This window comes from Neomonachus schauinslandi, chromosome 7, assembly GCF_002201575.2.
Source record: "Neomonachus schauinslandi chromosome 7, ASM220157v2, whole genome shotgun sequence".
Classification (NCBI taxonomy): Eukaryota; Metazoa; Chordata; class Mammalia; order Carnivora; family Phocidae; genus Neomonachus; species Neomonachus schauinslandi.
Window position 1 is genome coordinate 46,343,180 of NC_058409.1, and position 15,388 is coordinate 46,358,567.

At 36.3% G+C, this 15,388-nt stretch overlaps 1 protein-coding gene across 1 annotated transcript in view; it reads left to right on the forward strand.

Annotated features, from left to right (window-relative positions):
- CWC27 (CWC27 spliceosome associated cyclophilin) overlaps positions 1-15,388 on the forward strand; it is a 200,045-nt gene that overhangs the window by 3,736 nt on the left and 180,921 nt on the right. The window contains exons 3-4 of the mRNA XM_021702127.2: positions 6,706-6,802; positions 12,874-12,986. Coding sequence (XP_021557802.1) covers positions 6,706-6,802; positions 12,874-12,986 — 210 coding nt within the window. The remainder of the gene's footprint in view (positions 1-6,705; positions 6,803-12,873; positions 12,987-15,388) is intronic.

Here is a 15,388-nt window from a genome sequence, read left to right on the forward strand (position 1 = left end):
TTTCCAGCCTTACGCTGGAAATTGCAGACATCGAAGCTTCAAAGCTCTGTACCATAGAGAGCACATGGCAAAAATTTTGGCCTGGGAAGAATTTAAAGAGATACAATAACAAGTTTTCTCAGTCGATGTTTAGTGCCTGTGCTGTCTAATGATACATTAGGTACTAAAAGGATAAAGAGACATTCAGAATAAATGGGACAAAGTTCCTCCCTTCAAAGAGCATAGAATCAACTGAGAAATCATTGACACGTTTTATCAGTGGTAGACCCCTGGCAATTGTCTATAAATGTGCTGTGTTTTGCTGTTACTCTGGCCTCTGAAGATGAGGCACAGAAAGTACCATTGATAGAAATGTCCTTATACACTCGAGATGAAATTTCCACATATTATGATATCTTAATTTAAATTGCATATTCATGTATATTTATTCTTTTTTTTTTTAAAGATTTTATTTATTTATTTGAGAGAGAGAGAATGAGAGAGAGCACATGAGAGGGGGGAGGGTCAGAGGGAGAAGCAGACTCCCTGCCGAGCAGGGAGCCTGATGCGGGACTCGATCCCGGGACTCCAGGATCATGACCTGAGCCGAAGGCAGTCGCTTAACCAACTGAGCCACCCAGGCACCCCATGTATATTTATTCTTAAGAAACATTTTATTATCAAAGTATTATCTTATTTAGAAGCCTTAGGAAAAGGAGCCACTGAAACCTCACAAAGTAGAGTTGGCCAGCAGAAATGTATGGATTAAGGAGCCACGTGCCTTCTTTTTTTTTTTTTTAATTATTTAAATTCAATTTAGTTAACATATACTGTATTATTAGTTTCAGGGGTAGAATTTAGTGATTCATCAGTTGCATATAACGGCCAGTGCTCATTACATCAAGTGCCCTCCCTAGTACACATCACACGATTATCCCTTCCCCCCACCCACCTCCCCTCCAGCAACCCTCAGAGTTGTTTCCTAGAGGTCAGCGTCTCTTATGGTTTGCCTCCCTCTCTATTTTCATCTTATTTTATTTTTCCTTCCCGTCCCCTATGTTCATGTGTTTTGTTTCTTAAATTCCACATATGAGTGAAATCAAATGGTGTGTATCTTTCTCTGACTGACTTATTTGGCTTAGCATAATACCCTCTAGTTCCATCCACATCATTGCAAATGGCAAGATCTCATTCTTTTTGATGGCTGAGTAATATTCCATTATACAAATACGCCACATCTTTTTTATTCATTTATCTGTCAGTGGACATCTGGGCTCTTTCCATAGTTTGGCTATTGTGGACATTGCTGCTAAACATTGGGATGCATGTGCCACTTTGAATCACTATGTGTGTATCCTTTGAATAAATACCTAGTAGTGCAATTGCTGGGCCGTAGGATAGCTCAATTTTTAACTTTTGAGGAACCTCCATACTATTTTCCAGAGTAGCTGTATCAGGTTGCATTCCCACCAACAGTGTAATAGTGCTCCCCTTTCTTCACATCCTGGCCAACATCTGTTGTTTCCTGACTTACTAATTTTAGCCATTCTGATCAGTGTGAGGTGGTATCTCATTGTGGTTTTGATTTGTATTTCCCTGATGCTGAGTGATGTTGAACCTTTTTTCCTGTGTCTGTTGGCCATTTCTATGTCTTCTTTGGAGAAGTGTCTGTTCATGTCTTCTGCCCATTTCATGACTGAATTTTTTGTTTTTTGGGTGTTGAGTTTGATAAGTTCTTTATGGATTTTGGATACCAGCCTTCCATCTGTTAAGACATTTGCAAATATCTTCCCCCATTCCATAGGTTGTCTTTTAGTCTTGTTGGCTGTTTCCTTTGCTGTGCGAAAGCTTTTTATCTTGATGAGGTCCCAATAGTTCATTTTTGCCTTTGTCTCCCTTGCCTTTGGAGATGTGTCTTGAAAGAAGTTGCTGTGGCTCATATTGAAGAGGTTACTGCGTATGCCCTCCTCTAGGATTTCCATGGATTCCTGTCTCACCTTTAGATCTTTCATCCATTTTGCGTTGATTTTTGTGTGTGGTGTAAGAAAGTAGTCAGTTTCATGTTTCTGCGTGTTGCTGTCCAGTTTTCCCAACATAATTTGTTAAAGAGACTATCTTTTTTCCATTGGATATTCTTTCCTGCTTTATTGAAGATTAGTTGACCACGTGTGCCTTCTTTTTTAATTCAGTATTTTATCAGTGGAAAGATTAAGAAAGTCTGGTAGGCAAGGTGGCCCAACCATGTATGCTTTTTTTTTTTTTTTTTTTTAAGAGAGAGAGACAGAGCAGGAGCAGTGGGGAGAGGGAGAAGCAGACTCCCCACTGAACAGGGAGCCTGATATGGGGCTCAATCCCAGGACCCTGAGATCATGACCTGAGTCAAAGGCAGATGCTTAACTGAGCCACCCAGGTGCCTCCATGTATGCATTCTTTTTACTAGGTATAAGTTGACTGTAGCCAAAAAAAATTACATAAGGATAATAATTACAACAATAATAGCTACCATTTTTTGAGCATTTACTATTTGTCAGGTACTGTTGAAAGGAGTCTATGTAGAATAAATCATTTTGTCCTCACAACCAACATAAGAATATTATTGTCCCTGTTTTTAGATAAGGAAGTTGAGTCACAGATATGTTAGATATCATGTCCAAAGTAACAAAGCTACCTTAAGTAGAAAGGTATTTGAGCAACCTGACTCCACAGACTATGAAGGGAGGGATGATGTACATTGGCTTGTTCTTTAGAGCAGTGGTTTCTAAACCAGTGAGTGCACACTTTAGGGGCTTTGTAAAACCATCCATGAGATGCAGGGAGAAAAATCTACGTTCTTCTGTTTGTATTTATTTTCTTCTTTCTTGTTTAAGTGTAATATTTTATATATAAAAAGAAACATATAAATTCAGTTAGTCATTCAGTCACTTTTTATATATCATGATGTAATTTTTCCTAATGCATTGCTAAATGGATTTACATTTCATGGTATCTGGATTAACTAAACCAGTCCTTACAAATTTCATATTAATAATGTAAACATAGGCAAACCATAAGAAAATGGTAGAGCTGATGCCTCAGCATGGGAAGTATGTCAGAAATCAGAAATTATTATGAAAATTATTTGAAATGTGGATTTCTACTTACTGTTAATGGCGAACTTTGTCTTAAATGTGTATTGTGCCTTGACATATTTATAAGTAAGAATATAAAGCCATTGTGATTTTTAAGGCATTTAAAAGCTGAGTGTATAGAACAGGAAGATGGACCTCTACAATTGAAAACATTATACTAAATGAAAGAAGCCAGATACAAAAAGCCAAATACTGTATGATTCCACTTATATGAAATGTTCAATAGGCAAATCCATAGATAGAAAAAGTAGATTAGTGGTTGCCAAGGGATAAGAGTAGGAGGAAATAGGGCTTGACTGCTAATGGGGACATGGTTTCTTTTGGGGGTGATGAAATGTTCTGGAATTAGTGGTCATGGTACTAAAAACCACTTTAAAAAGGTGAATTTTTTTGGTATGTGAATTATATCTCAGTAATGCTGTTATTTTAAAAAAAAGTTTCAATTTACCACTAGTGAAGAAGATTAAGAATTATTTAAAAATACTATTTTTATGTAATCCTTTGAAATGTTTATCTTCTGTGACCCTTAAAATACTAGAGGAAAAAAAATGTACATATTTGAGGACTCTGTGTGCCCAATTCCTTACCTCCCTTCCCACTTCCCTTTTCTTCTTTGCTAATGGGGATGCATACTTTGAAAAAGTTGGAATCATTGTATTAGAGTTGCAAGGGAGAGAAGACGTGTAGGTTCCCTTTAACAATAACATTTTATTTCAAGTATACAAGGGACTAATAGGTAGGACAGGATGTTGTCTTTTTAGATATACTATACTTTTAGGATTGGGATATACACCAGTTATCATGCAAAATCTGAAGGTGTTACCCAGTGTTCTAGATACAATCTAGGGAGTTACTCAGCCACTCAGTTTGCATCCCAAAAGTGTACCTCCCAAGAAAATGAGAATCCAGTGGGTTGGTTTGTCATGGTAGAGTCTTTCTTTCTTTCTTTCGTTCGTTCATTCGTTCGTTCTTTCTTTTTTTTAAGATTTTATTTATTTATTTGAGAGAGCAAGAGCATGTGCACATGCACCAGCTGGGGGAGAGAGAGAAGGAGAAGCAGACTCCCTGCTGACCGGGGATCCTGATGCAGGGCTCGATCCCAGAACCCCAAGATCATGACCTGAGCTGAAGGCAGATGCCTAACCTACTGAGCCACCCAGGTGCCTCCCATGATAGAGTATTTCTTTTGGGCATTGTTTCATGCCAAGCCAAGTTAGAAGTCTTTACCTTCATGAGCTGGTAGAAAAGAGGCTATCAAAGGATTCCACTGACTATAGATGGTGATTTTGAGAATACCATTTTAGTAACATACTAACCTAGAATTAGATTAAGAATGTTTCATTGTAAATTAGGAATGGCATGATTTTTTTTTTAAGAGAGAGAGTGGGGGGTGGGGGCAGGGGGAAAGACAGAGAGAGAGAATCTCAAGTAGACTCCCCACTGAGCACGGAGCCTGGTGTGGGGCTCACTCTCACGACCCTGATATCATGACCTGAGCCAAAATCAAGAGTCAGACACTTAACTGACTGAGCCATCCAGGTGCTCCAGGAATGGCATGATTTTGAATGAGAAAGTAGAGTGTTTATATATAAAAAGATAATTGTAAAATTGTCTTATGGTGTCACAATTCCATGGGTTCATTGTTCTTTAATTTCTTAATTTGCTATGCCAATATTATTGGAAGAGAGGCTGCAAGAAACTTTCTTAATTAAAGCAAGTTTAAATGATTGATTTTTAAATGAGTAAATTTTTCTGATTAAAAAAGGTATGTGCTATTTTTTCTTAAGTCCTAAATGATTTCTGAAAATGGTATTTGAAAGATATAAATCTATAATGACTTGTATTGAATGAATTTTTTTATCAAAGTATAATTAACAGTGTTATATTAGTTTGAGGTGAATGGTAGAATGAGTCAACAATTCTATACAATATTCGCTGCTCATCAAAATAAATGTACTCTTTAATTCTCTTTATCTATCTCACCACCCCCACTTCCCCTCTGACAACCACCATTTTGTTCTCAGTATTTAAGGGTCTGACGTTTTTTGTCTTTTTTTCTGTTTGTTTTGTTTCTTAAATTCCACATATGTGTGAGAACATATGGTATTTGTCTTATTGTGTTGGACTTGTTTCACTTAGCATTGTTATACCATCTTCCTCCATCCATGTTGCTTTAAATGGCAATATTTCATTCTTTTATATGACTAATATTCTACTACCACATATATATGTGTGTGTATCTTTGTATATATACATGTACATTTACATATATACATGTACATACACACACACACACACACACACACATATCTATACCACTTCTTTATCCATTCATCTAGGGATGGACACTTGGGTTGCTTCCATATCTTGGCTATTATAATTACTGCTGCTATAAACATAGGGGTGCATATATCTTTTCAAATTAGTGTTTTTCTTTTCTTTTTTTTTTTTTTAAAGATTTTATTTATTTATTTGACAGAGAGAGACACAGCGAGAGAGGGAACACAAGCAGGGGGAGTGGGAGAGGGAGAAGCAGGCTTCCCGCGGAGCAGGGAGCCCAATGCGGGGCTCGATCCCAGGATCCTGGGATCATGACCTGAGCCGAAGGCAGACGCTTAACGACTGAGCCACCCAGGCGCCCTGTGTTTTTATTTTCTTAGGGTAAATATCCAGTAATGGAATCACTGGATCATACGGTAATTCTATTTTCAATTTTTTAAGTAACCTCTGTACTGCTTTTCACAGTGGCTACAGCAGTTTGCATTCCTACCAACAGTGCATGAGTGTTCCTTTTTCTCTACATCTTTGCCAACATTTGTTATTTCTTGTATTTTTGATCCTAGCCATTCTCACAGGTGTAAGGTAACATCTCATTGTGGTTTTGATTTGCATTTCCTTGAGTATTTGCATTGCTCAACTGATTTGAGCACCATTTCATGTGTCTGTTGGCCATCTTTATGTCTTCTTTGGAACAATGTCTATTTAGGTCCTCTACCCATTTTTAATCGGATTATTTGGTGTTTGTTTTGGTGTTGGGTTGTATAAATTCTTTATGTATTTTGGTTATTAACTTCTTATCAGATATATCATTTGCAAATATCTTCTCCCATTCATTAGGTTGCCTTTTCGTCTTGCTGATAGTTACCTTTGCTGTGCAGAAGCTTTTTATTTTGATGTAATCCCGATAGTTTATTTTTGCTTTTGTTGCCCTTGCCTGAAGAGACATTATCTACAAAAATGTTGCTAAGGCCAGTGACAAATTACTGTCTTTTCTTCTAGGAGTTTTATGGTTTCAGGCCTCACATTTAAGTTTTTAATCCATCTTGAGCTTATTTTTATGTATGGTAAAAGAAAAAATGGTCCAGTTTCATTCTTTTGCATGAACTGTCCAGTTTTTCCAATACCATTTGTTGAAGAGACTGTATTTTCCCTGTTGTACTTTTTGAGTATACCAAGAAAAGCCCAGCAAAGTTTTTAATTTTAATTTTAACTTTAAAATTGAAAACTCATTAATGAATGCTTCAAATTGAGCAGCCTTTCAACTAATTATCAAGCCAAAATGATAATTTAATATAATGATGTTATATTCTTTCTACAGGTTTTATTGAAAACTACAGCTGGAGATATTGACATAGAGTTGTGGTCAAAAGAAGCTCCTAAAGCTTGCAGAAATTTCATTCAGCTTTGTTTGGAAGGTAATCATAACTCTTGAGTTTTATTCTGTAGGAGAAATTTTATTAATTTAAAAATAAACTGAAGTGTATCTTTCCACAACGTTGAAGCCTGCTGTTAAATGGTGGTGATGAATGATAGGAGTTGATATGAGTGATACAGTGTTGAGCTACTGTGTCAGGAAATAGAGAGAGGAGATGAAGACTGTCTTTCAAATCTATGTATCTTTAGCAGAGAAATTTATCTCACCAATAAAACTTTGATCCTTTTTTATCTTTTTGTCTATTCTCCACTTCTTTCTTTCATCCTCTAAAGGTACTCCCTAAGATTGCCTTGAGTTCTCCATTTTCTTTACTCTTCAGTTGTTAGTTCTATCCAAGTAACTATCAAATTTAGAATTCCAGCCATTTCCTCTCTTCTTTACTCTAATTTACATATCAAAGTGCCTAGTGGACTTTACTCCCATCTTCCTCTGTTAGCTATAGCTAAACCAGATTGCCTTGACTTTCACCTGCATAGTTGTGATTGCCTTTTACCTGGTCTTTCTCTCTGTCATCTTTAATCTGTTTACCCCCTTATTTATTCATCTGGCAGCCGAATCCTCAGACGGCTTGGCTTCCTAGCTTTCCAACCTTGTTTTTCATTGCGCTAAATAACCATATGGTTTCACTTGACTATTATTTTTATTTCCTGAGCAGTTCCTTCCCATTTTCACTTTCACACATATCCTCATATCTTCCTTCATATCCTCAGTCTCCTTTTCGGAATACTTTTTCTTTTCTTCTTTACTATTTAAGTGTACCCACTTTTTAATCTCTGTCGAGAATTCCATCTTCTCCATGAAGCCTTCCATCCAGCATTCATTGATGTCATCAATGTTTCCAATATGATTTTAGATTGAGTCACAAAGTGACTATTTTTCATTCAATAAACTTTACAGAATTATACATCCACTTGAGTGTTTTCTTCTTCAGAATATTCCCTTATAGAACTAAACATTCTAAACATTTTTGTAACTTGTTGGCTTTTAGAATACATTGCATATGGTTTCGAATATCTCCAGTGGTGGCAATCATTGTGTTTTTAAGTTATATCTGATTTGTAGGACAGACAAGGTTAATCAGGTATCAGAAAACAGCATTTTGAGTCCAAATAGATAATAATTACACAAATAGATAATTACCAGGGGAAGATTTAAGATATAAAAATACACAGACCCCCCCCCCAAAAAAAACCTGCCAAAAAAAATAGAACTACATCTGCAAAGACCATTATTAATAATTGCTATGGCAGGCAGGAAGGAAATTGAGTCAGACAGATAGTACAGTCAGAGAAGCCTCAAATAACTATCAACAGAACCAAGAAACACAGTAGACACAGAGAAGTCAGAGTTGTTTCTGGAAAGAAGTTTTGAAGACTCAAAGGCTCAAATTTTACAGGGGAAGAGTGAAAGTACAAAAACATTAGAAAGAATGAATGGTAATTAATAATCCATGACCAGGTGAATGGAAGAAACAGAAAACATCTGGATATAATATGATAGTGAAGAAGAAATAAAGTTCTTAAGTTAGGTCATGGTGGAACTTAATTGGAACAACAAAAAATTATTCCCCTACTTATAAGAATACAAGGAGACAGAAAAAAGAATAGGAAAATCATAAGAAAAATAACTAGAGCAATTCTCTTAAATTGAACAGGTGAAAGACAGAATTATTACTGCAAAGGCTAACAAGAAGCCTGAGAAGACTAATTTAAGTGAAGATACTCCCAAAATAAAGTCAGGGTTTTAAAAATACAATTTAGAGAACCCCATTTTAATTCACTACTTCTATGATTTAAACAAGTCATGATATTTCTAGATCTTATAACATTCATATCAGTATTTACTTCAAAAAGGATTGATTTCCAGAATTAAAAAGGAAATAAGTAAAAATCAGGAAGGTGGAACATGACATATATATGGCAGTTAAAGGGAAGTTTTTAGTTGTTTTTTTAGCTTTACTGAGGTATTATAGACAAATAAAAATTGTATATATTTAGGATGTACAACATGATTTTTTAAAGTGTACAATGTGATGATTTAAGACACATATACATTGTGAAATGATTATCACAATCAAGTTAAGTAACATATCCATCACCTTACATAGTTACCTTGTGAGTGTATGTGTGGTGAGAACACTTGAGATCTCTCTTAGCAAATTTCAAGTATACAACACAGTACTATTAACTATAACTTCCATGCTGTACATTGGATCCCCAGAAGTTATTCATTTTATAATTAAAAATTTATGGAGTGGCTGGGTGGCTTAGTCGGTTAAGCATCTGCCTTCAGCTCAGGTCATGATCCCAGGGTGCTGGGATGGAGCCCCAGGTCAGGTTAGGCTCCCTACTCCACAGGGGGTCAGTTTCTCCTTCTCCCTCTACCCCTCCCCCTTCTCATTCTCTCTCTCTCAAATAAATAAAATCTTTAAAAAATTAAAAAGAAATTTATACCTTTTGACCAACATCTCCCCATTTTTCTCACCTACCAGCACCTGGCAACTACCATTTTACTCTCCAGTTCTATGAGTTTGACTTTTTTTTTTTTAAAGATGTTATTTATTTATTTGACAGAGAGAGACACAGCAGGAGAGGGAACACAAGCAGGGGGTGTGGGAGAGGGAGAAGCAGGCTTCCCGCAGATCAGGGAGCCAGATGTGGGGCTCGATCCCAGGACCCTGGGATCAAGACCTAAGCTGAAGGCAGATGCTTAACGACTGAACCACCCAGGTGCCCCAAGTTTGACATTTTTAGATTCCACATACAAGAGATATACAGAATTTGTCATTCTGTGTCTGGGGGATGTTTTTAGTTTTTTATGAAAATGAAAGATCTATAGTTACACAGACTTAATCTTGGATTTCAGGTTTTGGGGAATAGGTAAACATTTAAAAGTGAATGAAATTTTTAAAAATTGTAAGTTTAAGAAAAGGTTTAAGAAGATAGAAGGAAAGGGAAGCTTGTTGCTTTTGATAATTTTCTTGGTTCCTCTGAAGTTTGAGGAAGGAGTAAAATTTTAGGTTAGCAAAACAAAGTGGGAAGCAGAAATATTTGTTTAAAAAAACAGAGGCTAAAATAAGCAGGGCAGACAGATAACAAATGAGTTTTAAATAAAAAGTTATTACTTATGATATTTATAAAATTAAACACAAACGCCAGATTCTGGAAGAAATACACATAAATCACTTAAAAATGCAGATGTAAATTCCTATATTATACTTGGCAGAAATACAATTAGACAAAGTATATTATGATATCCATGCATTGTATAGCCAGAAATACAAATATAATGGAAAATACCAGAACCACAGCAGCCAAATAGGAAATTTAATATTTAAGATACATGAAAATTTCTTTCTTCAATAGTGGAGAAAAATCAGGAGACTATTATGAATACACATAATGAAATTATAAAACCTCTTTCTTCAAAATACTTATGGGAATGATACATAAACATTTAAGAAGTCAAATATTACGTGCAATATAATCTATTATAGTACATAGTAAGCTATAAGGACAACCATAAATGCATAGTTCAGCAGTATTATTAATATGTTATATGGAAATAGAAATAGTGGTTATGGAATTTTGTGGAAATTTGAAATTTTAGCTTTGGTAGATTAAATACAAAATTACGGTGTAGAGAAAGTATAGAAAGTCCCTACTCAATATATATAGTATTATAATAACTTCAGTCATCTAACAAGATTATAATTAGGAAACTTTTAAAAAAGGTAAAGTAAAAAGCCAATATAATTGAAGTGCTTAACAGGAAATACGAAAAAGGAGTAAGATGGGTAATTTTAAAATCTGAAAGCACAAGTAATAAAGATCTCTTTCATGTCCCCCTTCCCTCACATCTAATAGATTACTGAGTCTTTTTTTTTTTTTTTAAAGATTTTATTTATTTATTTGACAGAGAGAGACACAGCGAGAGAGGGAACACAAGCAGGGGGAGTGGGAGAGGGAGAAGCAGGCTCCACGCAGAGCAGGGAGCCCGATGTGGGACTCGATCCCAGGACCCTGGGATCATGACCTGAGCTGAAGGCAGTCGCTTAACCGACTGAGCCACCCAGGCGCCCTAGATTACTGAGTCTTATAGATCCTGCTTCCTAGAGAATTCTTAAATATGTGCACCTCTGTATAAGTCACAGTCAGGTTTTACTCTTGGGACAATAGTTGCTTCCTCTCACTCTAGCCTTGTCGCTTCCATTCCATTCTCCATACTGTGTTTTGAGTGATCTTTTGAAAAAGCAGATCTGATCAAAATGTTGATTGACTGCATATTAGGGACCAAACGGACTATTATTGCTTTCTGATATAGACTGGGTATGTTATATATTTAAATTTGTAGAATTTAAGTTAAAATATTAAAGTTGGACCTGGCATTTTTGTTGGACTTGAAAATTTATAGATTACCTCCATATTATCTTATTTAATCTTCAAAACAACACTGTGGGTTAATTTATAATATTTTATAGTGAGAAAATTATATGTACATCATGGTGGACAGTAGTTAATAATACTGTATTGCGTATTTGGAAGTTGTTAAGAAAGTAGATCTTAAAAGTTCTCATCACAAGAAAAAGGAATTTGTGACTATGTGAGGTGCTGGATGTTAAACTTAATTGCGGTGAACACTGCACAATATGTTGTACACGTGAAACCACTGTAATGTTAAATGTCAATTATATCTCCATTTTTAAAAAAGGGTAGGGGAGAGGGGCGCCTGGGTGGCTCATTTGGTTGGGTGACTGCCTTCGGCTCAGGTCATGATCCTGGAGTCCCGGGATGGAGTCCCACATCGGGCTCCCTGCTCAGCAGGGAGTCTGCTTCTTCCTCTGACCCTCCCCCCTCTCATGCTCCCTATCTCATTCTCTCTCAAATAAATAAATAAAATCTTTAAAAAAAAAAAAAGGGTGGGAGAAATTATGTTTAAGGCTAGCCAGCCAACAGGATGCATGACTCAGAACTCCTGAATGCTGCATATTTTTAACCTACTCTGAGTAAATGGTTACTTACAGAAGAGATACTTTTAGACTCAGTTTTTAGAGTTTCTGTATGTAACCAAGGAGCACTTCTTTGCACTGGGGATCTCTTGCCAATATAGCTTTAAAGTATGGATTTTAGGTCCAGATAGATCTTACAAATGTAAACAATTATGAGGGTGCCTGCAAGCCACTGTATTATAGTACTTTATGAATTATGATAAACCATAGTCTTGTTTTGACTCATAAAGTAGGCACTTGATTTGTCTTTGTCATTGAGTGAGTTAGGTTGTGTTTAGGTGCAAGTAGGAGAAGACTCAGCTCAATATTATTTACATAATAAAGACATTTATAATCCTGTTCAATAAGAAATCCGGTGTCAGGCAGTTCTGCAGCTCAGTGAAGCTTTCAGGGAACTACGCTTTTTCTCCATCTTTCTGCTTTGCAGTCCTTAAGCCTGTGACTGAACTAGGACTACCATCAACACCATCTCCCATCTACTCTGCTGCTACTTGTTTTTACAACAATAATAATAGGTTTTGCTTATTCAGCACTTCCTTCAGGGCTACACATATATTCTACATATATTTTCCTTTTAATATAAACTCTCTGATTCTGTCAAACTGTAAATATTGCCCTTCTGCCCCCACCAACTTCTTGGCTCAAGATTTACCTCACTGAGATGCCACACTTCTGCCACATACAACTTCTTTTTCTTGGTGAAGTCTTCTTAATGATTTCAGGTCCCAGATAATAAGTACTATTAGGACACCGTATATGATCCCTCTTGTATATTTATAGCTTCCAAATAACATATTTATACATAAACTGTAATCTGGAGTTGGAGAGAATCCTGGAAATAATTACAACACAACAACAACCATGCTTTTTGTAGAAATTGTGCTGTTTTGAGTAGACATTTTATAGTAAGTAGGGAAGAAAGGGTTTGATTTACGAGCCTATTTAGTAGTCTGAGAGAAAAATCCTGTGACTCTAATTATATTAACTCTGAAAGCTATACACTTTGTTTTAGACTTTGCTAAATTATTTTAAATTTCTTTCAGCGTATTATGACAACACCATTTTTCATAGAGTGGTTCCTGGTTTTATAGTCCAAGGGGGAGATCCTACTGGCACAGGGACTGGCGGAGAGTCTATCTATGGAGCCCCATTCAAGGTGAAACTGAATTTTTATTGTTATTTATTTGCAAATCAGTTTGGATTGCTTAATCGAAAATGGCTGTGCCCCACATGAAAAAAGTGCATTTCACATTAGTGCACAAGATCTGGTACGTGTCACATGTTTAGGTTTGTGCAGGTGTAAGAGCAGCACTTCCCCTGTCAAGCATCCTGAGTTGTCTTGTTGCAACTTTTATGCTAGATTGAATTTAGGTGGAGCTGCAGGCGGTCATGAGGAACATGTGAGTCAGAAAAAAAACTATATAACATAATTCTTGATATCTGACAATATCTGATCTCCGGAACTCTGTAAATATAAAAGATTTTTAGGACATGCCATCCTATTTCAAAATATTTTATTTAACACTGTATGGAATTTATATTAATCTGTTTGGACCATTATAATAAAATACCACTGATGGGTTGGCTTAAACAACAGCAATTTATTTCTTACAGTTCTGGAGGCTAAGACGTACAGCACTGGCATTCAGTTTCTGGTGAAGGGTCTCTTCCTGGCTTGCAGATGGCCACCTCCTCGCTGTGTCTTCACATGGTAGAGGGAGCGAGTTCTGGTGTCTCTTCCTTTTTTTATAAGGGCACTAGCACTCCTGAATTAGGGTTTCACACTTACGACATCATTTAACTCTCATTATCTCCTTACAGGCCCTATCTCCAATACAGTCACACTGGGGGTTAGAGCTTCATTGTATGAATTTTGGGGAGACACAATTCAGTCCAAAGCAGAATTCATTCTTAATTATGCATAACAGACCTTTGTAGCCTAAAATGCATGCCATAACAGGAAATCACGAGGGGACAGAAGAAAGAATTAATATAAAAAAATGTTAGAAAAAAGTGTATTAATCAAGAATAGGTCAGTGATTTGTTAACTGCCTACATAGATCTAAAAAGAAAAAAAGATTATCATAGTTAATAACAGTGGGTTCAAATAAAAACTACAAGTTAGGTTATTAATCTGATGGTACCAATATCACGTTCTTTGAATGAATAAACATCAGTAGCTCTTAAAATATGATAATTTTTGAAGACATCATGTTTATACTAATGTGATAGAGAGTCTGGACTTTCTTTTAATTTTTTACTGGGTCACTGTGTGATTCTTGAGAAAAATACTTGAACTTTTGCTTTAATTTTCAGATGATAATGGCCTTAGAAAATGAGGAATGGTTATAATAAAAAAGTCTCAAATATCACTAAAAAACTATTTTGTATTTTACCAAATTGAGATGTCTCATGATTTTAGAGCTTCCACCTAGTAGGAAGCATTCCTTTATTCTATTGTTTGGTGTAACAGAATTGCACTTTCTCATAATTACTTTCTATATTGAGATTTTTGCTTATTATGTAATATCATTATCTTGTTAAGTTTTTCAATTAGGCCATTTTTGATACAGTATAAAAGAGTTATGACTCTTTTTTGGGGTTTTTTTGGTTTTTTTAAAGATTTTATTTATTTATTTGTCACAGAGAGAGAAAGAGGGAGAGAGAGAGCACGAGCAGGGGGAGCGGCAGGTGGAGGTAGAGGGAGGATCAGGCTCCCCACTGAGCAAGGCGCCTGATGTGGGACTCAATCCCAAGACTCTGGGACCATGACCTAAGCCTAAGGCAGACGCTTAACCAACTGAGCCACCCAGGCATCCCAAGTTATGACTCTCTGAGCTCAAATCTTTGACAATTATTTATTAAGGAAAAAATAACTTTTTTTCTGAAAAGCACTGATTACATCATATGGCTATATTATAAACGAGTCTAGTATCAGGTCTGGATAGAAATCCTGTTAACTGAGAGACTAATGTATGTTATGTAGCTCTACCATAGCAGGAAATCGACCTTAGAGAGGCTTGCTCTGGTTCTTTGGAAAACTGGCAAATGCGACCAGTGCCAGTTCAGAAAATATTCAACAAAGACCTTTAAAAAAACAGAGTAAAGCACATAGCACGATTATAGTAGATTCCTTGAATTAAAAAACAAGAAGAAAGGGGCGCCTCGGTGGCTCAGTCATTAAGCGTCTGCCTTCGGCTCAGGTCATGATCTCAGGGTCCTGGGATCGAGCCCCACATCAGGCTCCCTGCTCAGCGGGATCCTGCTTCTTCCTCTCCCACTCCCCTTGCTTGTGTTCCCTCTCTCTGTGTGTCTCTGTCAAATAAATAAATAAGATCTTTAAAGAAAAAAAAAAGACAGGAAGAAAGCCATTTTTTCATGACCTTTAGAATGGAATGGGGAGGGGCAATCGTTGAAGACCCTGCAATGACTCAAAGGTAGTTTTTTTGGAGAAAAAAATAGAACATTCTAAAAAGTTAGATAACTTTGAGGGATGGGAATAGGGGAATGACTTAGAAATCTCTTCCCCTTTGAGTGCCCTTTTTCCATGTAAATAGG